This window comes from Sinocyclocheilus anshuiensis, unplaced genomic scaffold, assembly GCF_001515605.1.
Source record: "Sinocyclocheilus anshuiensis isolate Anshui unplaced genomic scaffold, SAMN03320099.WGS_v1.1 scaffold183, whole genome shotgun sequence".
Classification (NCBI taxonomy): domain Eukaryota; kingdom Metazoa; phylum Chordata; class Actinopteri; order Cypriniformes; family Cyprinidae; genus Sinocyclocheilus; species Sinocyclocheilus anshuiensis.
The window spans coordinates 1,889,329-1,900,185 of record NW_015548309.1 but is presented as its reverse complement, the minus strand read 5'-3'; the positions used below and the strand labels follow the sequence as shown (position 1 = coordinate 1,900,185).

The window sequence follows — 10,857 nt, the reverse complement described above, 5'->3', positions numbered from 1 at the left end:
TATAGAAGTATAATAATTATGTATAATAATTTTGTGATACATAATTATCACGAAAAAGAAACCTTGACTGGGTGATCAGGATTTTATGTATTTATTTACATAATGTCCACGTAGCATACTTATTACATGGCTACAAACAACCCTCTGAACTACTGCTGTTCAAACGTTTGGGGTCTGTAAAATTCTTTATTGTTTTTGAAAAGCCTTTTATAGTCTCTTGCAGAAATACAGTAAGACAGTAATATTGTGAAATATTATTACAATTTCAGAATGATTTTCAAAATGAATAATCACAATGATTTCTGACTTGGAACTACCTGTGCATTTAACGTTTTTTTTTTTCTGTCTAATATTTTGTGGAAACTGTAATACTTTTTTTCAGAATTCTTTGATAGATAGAAAGTTCAAAATAACCGCATGTATTTAAAATAATATTTCGTGACATCTTAAATGACTTTACTGTCAGTTTTGATCAATTTAATGCATCCTTGTAATATATAGTAGTAGATAAGGTATTGTAAGTAATATGCTGTGGTCTCAGCGAGTTTAGTGCCATTAAATGCAGTAATGCACGATTAAAATGTTACAGGTGAAGTCTGGGCTAAAATAATAAATTGGACCGAGATCAGAAGAGCATTTTAGGTTATTTATTGGGGCCTCCAGTTGGACTTCCGAGAACAGGGGGAAATAAACTAATAGCCCTTCTTTTAATCTAGTGATTTAAAATTCTTCCTTTGCTAATGACTTACTGGAACTGTTAGTAAAAATGACCATGTCATGGAAAATGGGAATTTTCCCCTCTTTTATTCTTTTAAAAGCATTTGGTGCATTAAATAGACATACTGTAACATTTACACTACAGCCCTCCCTCCCAAAACCACCCAGATATTTCAGTGCCTCTTCTATATTCGGCAACAGCGTTCATTTACGTATACAACTCTTAAAGGTGCAGTGGGAAAAACAGCCCTAAATCACATTGCGACTAATATTATAAGTGAATATAACACATACGTTTTTTTTTTTTTTTTCATGAACATTTTTTATTTCAGCTGTTATAACGTCCTGGGAACAGATAGTGATGTTGTAGCTCTTTTAGATGTGAATATTATTCAACGGCATCTTTCAACAGTTACATTCCCTGAAGCACTGCTCCGCTTTCCATATGCTTCCCATGACTCCACACGTGTAGATGCATGGCTGTTTTTCCATGCCTGTCTGTGTGCGTTCATATCTGATGGGTTTGGTGTCCAGACTTTGTGTTTGAATGATGATTTTGAGGTCTTTAATTGCCCAGAGGGGGCAGGCTGGCCGCATCTCTTTGTGTTTGGTGGATGTTGCATTCACTCTATTTGTCAGTTGCTCGGTACATTATCTTTTTCATAAGGGACTCAGTCATGCATAAACACTCAAACCAGCCGACTGAAAGTGTCTCTTCTGCCTCAGATGCAGTGATATCAGTGTGCTGAATTTACAATTTGGCTGTGTAAATCAGAAGTCTGGGTTATTTTACTATCAGTGTTTGGGGTGCACATAATGTGGGGTGGTATGGATCCTCATCAACTGATGGCTGCCGGTAGAGGAAGCCGTTATTATCCTGTGGTTTCACCTCACGATCCTCGTCTCATGTTTTCTCCTCAGGATCTCCACCGACGATTTGAGGGAGCTCCAGAATCTGCCAAAACCAAGGCCCTGCAGACTGTCATTGAGATGAAGGCAAGTGCGTGTATGTTTGTGTGAGTGTGTTTGGTGTAAGTAACACTTTAGTGTTTTTTTCCAAACTGATTGCTTTAAAAAATAATGTTACCTAACTACTCTCATATTCCCGAAACTGTCATATTGAGTCAGTTTTGTATTTGTACACTACTGCTCAAAACCTTAGAGTTAGTTTTTTTTATTTATTCATTTTTTTAAAGGAATTAATACTTTTATTCATCGAGGAAAAATTTAATTGATCAAAAGTGACAGTAAAGGCATGTATAATACTACAAAATAATTCTGTTTCAAATAAATGCTGTTCTTTTGAACTTTCTATTCATTAAAGAATCCTGAAAAAAATGTATTATGGTTTCTACAAAAAATATTAAGTAGCGCAACTGTTCTCAATATTGATAATAATAAAAAAAATGTATTGAGCAGCAAATCAGCATATTAGAATGATTTCTTAAGGATCATATGACAGCTTTTCCAATACAGGAATAAATTGCATTTTTATATTAAAATAGAAAACAATTATTTTAAGTTGTAATAATATTTCACAATATTACAGTTTTACTGCCTTGATGAGTGCAAGTCTTCTTTCTAAAACATCTAAAAAATCTTACAGACTTAACTTTTGAACAGCAGTGTATTTGTTCTTCATAGGTTTTCTTTATACGTAGGATCCACAGTATATCTGAACCATATCATTTATCAACATTATATTAATTTACTGGTATGTGCCAATATTGATAAATTATTAATGCAAGCTCATTTCCACTGTTTTTACATTTTAATGAACATTTGCTTATATAAATGACCTAAAGCTCACTTAAAGTTTAACTTTAAAGACACTGGTAATTTAATGTTCACAGAAAGGTTGATCTATGGCATCACTGTGAATACCCCCTTTTGGAACCTTGATTTTTAAGAGTGTCACATTATTAAAGTCGTTATTATAGTCATGTTTCAAGCCTAAAGTGAAAAACACCTCTGTATGATAAACTATCCCCTTGATAAGATATTAAAAGTTTTGCACCTTCATGTCCTCCATTCCTCTGCTTTGTCCGTTTCCTCATCAAACATCTCTGTGATCTCTGCAGGATTCTAAGATCAGTTCTCTGGAGCGCAGTCTGAGGGACCTGGAGGACGAGATACAGATGCTCAAGTCAAACGGGGCTCTCAGCACAGAGGAGAGAGAGGAGGAGATGAAACAAATGGAGGTCTACCGCAGTCACTCCAAGTTCATGAAGAATAAGGTAGAACCTGCGGCTCATGGGAACTACAACTGTTTTGCTTTTTTAACCTGTGCAGGTCATGTGTTATTTGAACACAGATTTATTGTTTTTGACTCTTTGTTAGGGTTGAATTTTACCAGACATCATGTGGTGTTGCTAATATTTACTCTGATACTAGTGTTATGGTATGGTGTGTATCGCAGCTAGATAAAGAAGCATGAAAATGCCTACATATATTATTATCATTACTAACTTTTTTGACGTTGCATTTTTAATTGTTTTTTTTATTTTTGCTTTTATAGTCTTTATTTTTTATTTTTTTTAAATATTCTATTCTATATGTATATTTAAGTATATATTTTATAGTTTTTTTATTTTATTTATATTAAGATATTGTTTTTCTTTAGTAAACTTTCCATTTAGTTTTTAAAAATGTCCCATTTTTAATGACATTTAATTGCAGCTGAATGGCTAAATCATAACCGCATGGCCTGTGTGGTGAATGCTGATTGGTTTGGTTGCTGATAACATCACGTGAACGTGGGTGATGTTTGGATGGGCACAGGGTGTGCATGCGAGTTGGTGATCGGTGGTTGGTGGTTGTTGCAATAACATCGCCCTCTCCTAACAGGTAGAGCAACTGAAGGACGAACTGGCACAGAGCGAAGCTCAGGGCGAGGAGCTGAAAAAGCAGGCGGCTGAGCTGCAGCAAGAGGTCTCTGCTGTAAGAAACCCAGAGAACCGGCTTAGAATACGCACAGCTCTGCTTCCCTCACCAGAGAGGGCATCTCGCCCACTCAGACCCCAAATAGAGATTCACGCTAAGCCCACTAACTGACACTTTATCTCAAGCAGGTTTTTTTTCCTGCAAGAGATTCACTGTATAAATGTCTGATTTACAGAAGCCTTGAAGGGCAAGGCGAATTTATTATTTTATATATCGTTTTTTAAGAATATATTTAATATATTTTTTAAATATATTATTAATAAATTATTTATGCCTTCTGCTCAGAGTAAAAAAAACAAAACAAAACCAATTATTTTACCATATTCTATAAATATAAATATTTTTTTCTTTTATATATAAAAAATACATATTCATATTAGTTACTGGCAGTGTTATTTTAGTAAATAGTATTTATATAGTATTTATTAATGTTTTGAATTAGCTTTTATTTTTATATTTTCAGTTTTCATCTTAATTTTAGTTTTAGGTAAAGTAATTGTGTAACTTTTGCCAATTGTGTTGTGCTATCATTTTTTTTTTTCATATTTTGTATAGTTTGTTTATATGTATATTTTAAACTAATTTCAGTAAGTTTCTAAGGCAACATTTCAACAAGTTGAAGTTTCTCATATAATATTATTATTTATATATATGTGTTCTTTCAGATTTATTTCAATGACTGAAAACCGATAATAACAACAATGGCTGTTTGTATCAGTCACATTTTCTATATCGCTGCATTCTCTCAATATTCTGATTAGTGGTCAGTCAGTATCGTTTTTTTTCATACTAATTGACCACCTCAGTCTTTTTTCCCATATCAATATCAGCTTAAACAGAACTTAAAGAGAAAATCATGGGAAATTTACTCTTGGACACAGACAAAGAGTCGCAACACTTGATGGGAGGGAACAGTGGAAAAGGTCCCGGGGTGGTGAAGGGAACTGATAAAAAATATTCACTTTTGAGTCTCGACTGTTGTCACAATAGTCGGATCGGTGGGCGGCAGTGTTCAGGCCGACCGGGTGAAATCTCAGGGTTTCTCTGATCAGGAAAGCAGAGCCCAACGCTGTGCCGAAAGGTCGGATGCCACACTAGACTCGCACGGAGCATTTCACCTGTCTTGCTTTCTTTTCCTCTCTCTTTTGTTTGTAGTGTTGGTTGGAGTAGAGCACTAATGTCCATGAGGCTTGACTCTTTCTCTCTCTATCACTCTGAATTGTCTCTCTCACCATCTTCTGTGCCTGCGCACACTTGTTTTCACTAGGGTGACTGTCAGCCAGTAGAGTTACAGCTTTAGGCCATGCTAACCTGCTATAGCTGCCCCAGTGCATGCTGGGAATGTTAAGACCATGAACACTTGTTGTCTGTTTTTTTAGTGTCTTAACACTTTGTTTACTGTCTGTTTATGGAAAATGGATTTAAATTTGTACTTAATTCGAATGCTTGTTTATCTTTCAAGAATGAATGTTTGACATACTCTGGGCAGGCAGGTCAGCTGTCATACGGCATGTCCTGTTGTGTTATTTGGCTGCCTTGGGCCTGCAGTATCCCACCCCTGCCTGCTGTGCCTCAGTAAATTGCTACTTGCGTGTTAGTTGCTTCTAACCCTGCTGATCTTGCACTGTAACTGGCTTTTTCTGGGTTAATTAATTTGTTTAATTGGTTTTGCTGTAGGCCATTTTTTTTTTTTTTTTTTTTGTGGATGTTTTTTTTTTTTGTGAAAAGACTGAGCATTATGAAGTGCTATGTGTCTATCTGTTTTTGAGCTCAATACATCGTTTTTCTATTTACAGGAATTGCTGTATGCTAAAATAACCTGGTAATGCTCTGTGTTTTTGCAGTCTAATTCAACGGATTTGCAAGTTTAATTTGTCTAATATGTGTTTAGATTACCTTAGATCAGGGTAGATCAAATCCAAGGTTCTGTTTCATTCCTCCTGACCACCAGAGGCGGTGCTTAAGCACTAGTGGATTATCACAGAGCCAGCTCGATAGGTTGAGATAATATACCAAAAAAGTCACGTGGTGTCGTAGGCTGAGCCTCGAGTATAATAGACTCACTAGCTCAGTCGGTGCAATCCGACTGCCAGTTGTCAAGTCTATACATTGTTTTTCTCTGTTATTGCGGTGATCATGGCTCACGGTTCTATTACTACTGGATTCCCATTAACATGTAAGCTGTGCCCTAATACTGTTCTATCTAACGATAGCCATGATGTTTGTCCGTCCTGCTTTGGAATTAAGCATATGAGAGAGGCTCTCACGGACCAGTGTTTGCACTGTAGCCTTTTACCTATGTCTGAGAGATGGCAAATGGGACCCCAAGTCTGCAGTGAGACTCGGAGGAACAGAGCCGCAACCTACCACATGGAATCAGAAACGCGGTGCATCTGTGGCTGCCCCATCTGAGAAGGCAACGTCACAGAACAAGCAGGTAGATGAAGCTTCTCTTTCTAAGACAGTTGCTGAGATATCAGAGATAAAACGCTGCCTTCAGATATATCTTCAGTTTTTTCAGCTGCGGGGGGTTCTAGTGGGTATTCGATTCACTCAGCACTAACTCCATCCTCCGCGGATGATACCTTAGCTGTGCTCCAGATGGCAGTTGCTTGCTTAGGGCTGGATAACTCACCAGTACAGCCAGCCCAGTCCAACATCTTTTTTAGACAGTTTCGGCTGGATTTGCTATGCCACCATGCAAGGATTTCATTGCAGAATTTTCTATCTCCCTCATAGGGTCTAGTGCACATTAACCGTGGTCAAAGACTGCCTGTACACAGGCATCTATGGAATATGCTGATACCATTTACAAGCATTGATTTGATAGATGTTTACTTTCATGTTCCGATTGCTCCTCACCATATGAAATTTCTTCGATTCAGTTTCAGAAATCAGGCATACCAATTCAAGGTCCTACTGTTCGGCCTGTCTCTGGCCCCTCGTGTCTTCACAAGGTGCATGAATGCACCTTTACATCCGCTGTGGTTTAGACAAAACAACAAGCTGGCCGAGACACCAGACTGAGCATGTGCAGAAACTAGGTCTTGCAGTAAACGAGGCAAAGTGTTGTCTGAATCCAGTGCAAACAATTGCTTACATTGGAATGTCACTGGTCTCACGTGTAATGTTTGCCACCCTCTCACATGCCCGAGTGGACAGTATTCTGCAGCTCCTTTCTCATTTCCAGCTGGGTGCAAGCTTGCCGTACAATACGTAGTTACAAATCTTGGGGATGCTGACCGCTGCCACTTCTGTGATTCCACTTGGCTTGCTCCACCTCAAGCCTTTCCAGCAGTGGAACAACAGCTTGCAGTTGAACCCTGCCAGACTTCTTCATTGGCAGATTATCTTGCGCAGTTGTATCCAGGCATTGACACCGTGTAATCGTCGGGAGTTTCTGATGTCAGGTGTTCCCCTAGGGGTCATTCCTTCTCATTGAGAGGTGGTCACAACCAATGCTTCCCTCCTCGGGTGGGGGGAATCATGGAATCACAGGGGTGTTTGTGGAAATTGGTCTCCAGCTCGGTCCAGGGACCACATCAATCTCCTAGAATTGCGTTCAGTTTTCATAGCCCTGCAGCATTTTTTGCCAGTTCTGGCAGGCCGTCATGCCCTCATTTGGTCCGACAACACCTTGACAGTGTTTCACCTGAGCCATCAAGGTGGAACAAAGTCCCTCAAGTCTCTGCATCTCACAGACAAGATACTCACTTGGTCTCTTCCATCGTTGAGGGCAGGTCACCTCCCGGGATCGAGCAGTCAGGTAGCGGATGCTCTGTCAAGGGATCTTCTGCACCCAGGGGAATGGAGGCTTCACCAGGATGTGGTGCAGAAGATATGGCAGCAGTTCGGCGAAGCAGAAGTGGATCTTTTTGCAAAAGAAGCAAACACTCACTGTCGCTTGTGGTTTGCGAGAACAGAGACATCCAGCCTGTTGGGGCAGGATGCTCTGTCTCACGAGTGGCCAAACTGTCTGCTTTATGCGTTCCCTCCTGTTCCACTTCTGTGGGACACATTACACAGAATATGTGCAACCACAGAGTGTTACTTGTAGCACCTTGATGGCCAGCCAGGCCTTGGTTTCCCATGCTTCTGTCGCTATTGGTGGGATAGTCTCGCATAGCCAGACCTTCAGACTGTCGGCTGAAGGTCTGGAATCCATGGCAGCTTTCATTGGCCAAGGCCCGCCCATGAGGCCGTTTGACCAACATGTCAAACAACCAATCACAGTTCGTTTCGTTTCAGCATCACGTTTCGGGACGTTTCGGTGTCGCCACAATAACAGACCGGTGTGTAAAACTCTCGGACGTATTTTAAAGATTCTATGCTGCAAACTTTAAATATTTCACATACTTTTGAATATCCAGAGTTTAGTTGATCCTGATAAGCGCTCGTCGTCACAGTTGTAAACACGACGGCTTTCTTCTTTTGTGAGGGGGTTTGGCGCCACGGCATCTTTGTTTCCAGGCGGAACGTTAAAGAACGCGACACACGTCTCCTGGAAATCCTGTAGAATTTAACTAATCTGATGACGACTTCGAAACTCCTGAAGTGTTTCCACTTTTGTGTGCCATATGCATCAGACGTTCAGCCAACGGTCCGTGGGCGTGACGTCTGAGGCTGAGACTATTGGTGGGCAGGCCATGGCAGCTTCTGCTTTGGAAGGACCTGTTGTCACAGATGGATGGCGCTGTTTGGCATCTGGATCCAGCCAGTCTGCAGCTATGGGTTTGGCCTCTGGGGCCGACTATCTCTTAGCAGATTGTGAGCCCGCTGTCATTCATACCATATCTAGTGCTAGAGCTGCACCCACATGTCAGCTCTATGCAGCACATTGGAGGATTTTCTCGTCATGGTGCGACGAACGTTGGTTAGGTCCTATATGCTGTGACGTTCCTGGAGTTCTTAGTTTTTTGCAGCATCTTTTGGATTCAGGCAAAGCAGCTCCACACTGAAGGTATATGTTGCAGGCATTTCTGCGCATCATTTACTGGTTAATGGTTCTTCTCTTGGTTCTCATACTCTTGTGTGCTGTTTTTTTTGAAAGGTGCGAGGTGGTTGAAACTAGTTCGTAACCCCCATTTTCCTGGATGGGATTTGCCGCTTGTTCTTGATTTTGTCTGTCTGCCACCGTTTGAGCCTTTGCAGACAGCTGACCTGAAATGAATATCTTTAAAAACTGTTTTTTTTTGTTTGCAATTGCTTCTGCTAACTAAGTGTGTAAGTGAGTTACATGCTTTGTCCATTAGTGAGTTATGCATGCGTTGGTTGCCAGATGATTCTGGTGTTGTGCTCTGACCAAATCCTTCTTTTCTACCTGAAGTTCTGCTTCCACAGTTTACAAATCAGTCAATCAATTTGGCAGCTCACCTTTTGTGTCACCTTTTGTGTCTGTGCGAGCCCTGAAGGGCTATGTGACTCCTACTGTTCATCTTAGGAGCACAGATCAGCTTTTTGTTTGTTATGGTGGTGCAAGGAAAGGGACCGCTGTGTCAATGCAGAGATTGTCAGATTGGATTGTGGAGGTCATCACTATGGATTACAAAAAAGCCCAAAAACATTTGCCAGAGGGTGTCATTCCAATAGGGCTGTGTCTACGTCTTGGGCTGCTTTCAGAGGAGTCTCTATAGAGGATATTTGTGCTGCTGCTAATTGGGCTTTCCCATGCACTTTTGCCTGGTATATTTTATATATTATTGCGACCTATCAAGCTGGCGCTGTGATAATCCACTAGTGCTTAAGCACCGCGGTCATCCGGAATTCACAGAACCACAGTTACATTCGTAACTAGCGTTTTGTTCCCACGTCAGACCTATGACTACAGATTTCATTCTGTTTTATGCTTTTAAAGCAAAACATTGCTGCATTTGTATTCTGCAAAGGTGTTTTCGGGGGAAGTTGTGTGTGAGATTTGACCAGAGCTTGGAGGTCTGGTTTGAAGGGGAGTTTCTGGAGAGTTTTCCACATACTTAGAGCAAATGTTTGTCTTGCACAGATTGACCAGGTGAAGCAGGATCTCTCCAGGAAGGACACTGAGCTCTTGGGCCTGCAGACTAAACTGGAGACGCTCACCAATCAGTTTTCTGACAGCAAACAGCACATTGATGTACTCAAAGAGTCTCTCTTTGCCAAGGAACAGCGTGCTGCCATCTTGCAGACTGAGGTAAGAGTTACGTTATGGCAATTAATTGGCATTGTATAGTTGGATAAAGATAAAAAAAAATTCTCATAGTTGTGCATTATATATCTTTTAAGTTCTCATTAGATCCCTTTTCTACCAAATCAGCTTTCAAGAAAGATATTTAGTAGGAGAATTATGTCATAACTGGATTAATTTTTCCTCCCCTATCCATTCTGAGTAATACTCTTTGCCATTGACACAATTCTGACATACAGTGTAATCTGTAATCACATTTTGTTGCCTTGCAGCCTGAAATGAAGATGGACACAGTTTTTGTTTTATCCTGCTGTATTTACTCAGTGCAACTTATAACATCCAAGTGAAAGATAAAAACAAAAAAAACAACAGAATCACTGAGTTGGAAAAAAGGTCACCCCCCACTCTTAAAAATGACTTGTAAACTCAATCAGGTATAGCTAATGTCACCTTCTCAATGGCACACAAAGCCCTTTGACTTTTAACTGTGATCAGCTGTGCTCATTTTGATTAGCTCAGCATGAAAAGAGCTTTTACTGGAGCATTTCAGTCCTTGATAGTGCAACTGAAGCAAACAATCAACTATGGGTGGCAAGGCACAGTCAAAAGATCTCCGGGATAAAGATGTGGACAGGCACAAGTCAGGAAATGGATAAAAAAAAAATTCAAAGGCTTTATCAATGCCTAGGAGCACAGTGAAGTCTATTATTAAGAAGTGGAAGGTATTTGGTACAACACAGACCCTCCCTGGATCAGGACGTCGCTCCAAACTGGATGAAAGAGCCAGGAGGAAACTGCTCAGAGAGGCGTGGAGCATTTCAGGCCTTGCTAGTGCAACTGAAGCAAACAATCAACTATGGGTGGCAAGGCACAGTCAAAAGATCTCCGGGATAAAGATGTGGACAGGCACAAGTCAGGAAATGGATAAAAAAAAAATTCAAAGGCTTTATCAATGCCTAGGAGCACAGTGAAGTCTATTATTAAGAAGTGGAAGGTATTTGGTACAACACAGACCCTCCCTGGATCAGGACGTCGCT

General features: G+C 40.3%; 1 protein-coding gene across 2 annotated transcripts in view; it reads left to right on the top strand.

The window, feature by feature from the left end:
• The window catches only part of LOC107656325 (ELKS/Rab6-interacting/CAST family member 1-like), a 298,875-nt gene that overhangs the window by 25,477 nt on the left and 262,541 nt on the right, over positions 1-10,857 (top strand). Inside the window, exons 5-8 of one of the 2 annotated variants that reach the window (XM_016444117.1) lie at positions 1,639-1,713; positions 2,799-2,954; positions 3,565-3,657; positions 9,659-9,826. In XM_016444117.1, coding sequence (XP_016299603.1) covers positions 1,639-1,713; positions 2,799-2,954; positions 3,565-3,657; positions 9,659-9,826 — 492 coding nt within the window. The remainder of the gene's footprint in view (positions 1-1,638; positions 1,714-2,798; positions 2,955-3,564; positions 3,658-9,658; positions 9,827-10,857) is intronic. The other variant, XM_016444118.1, reaches the window with a different exon arrangement.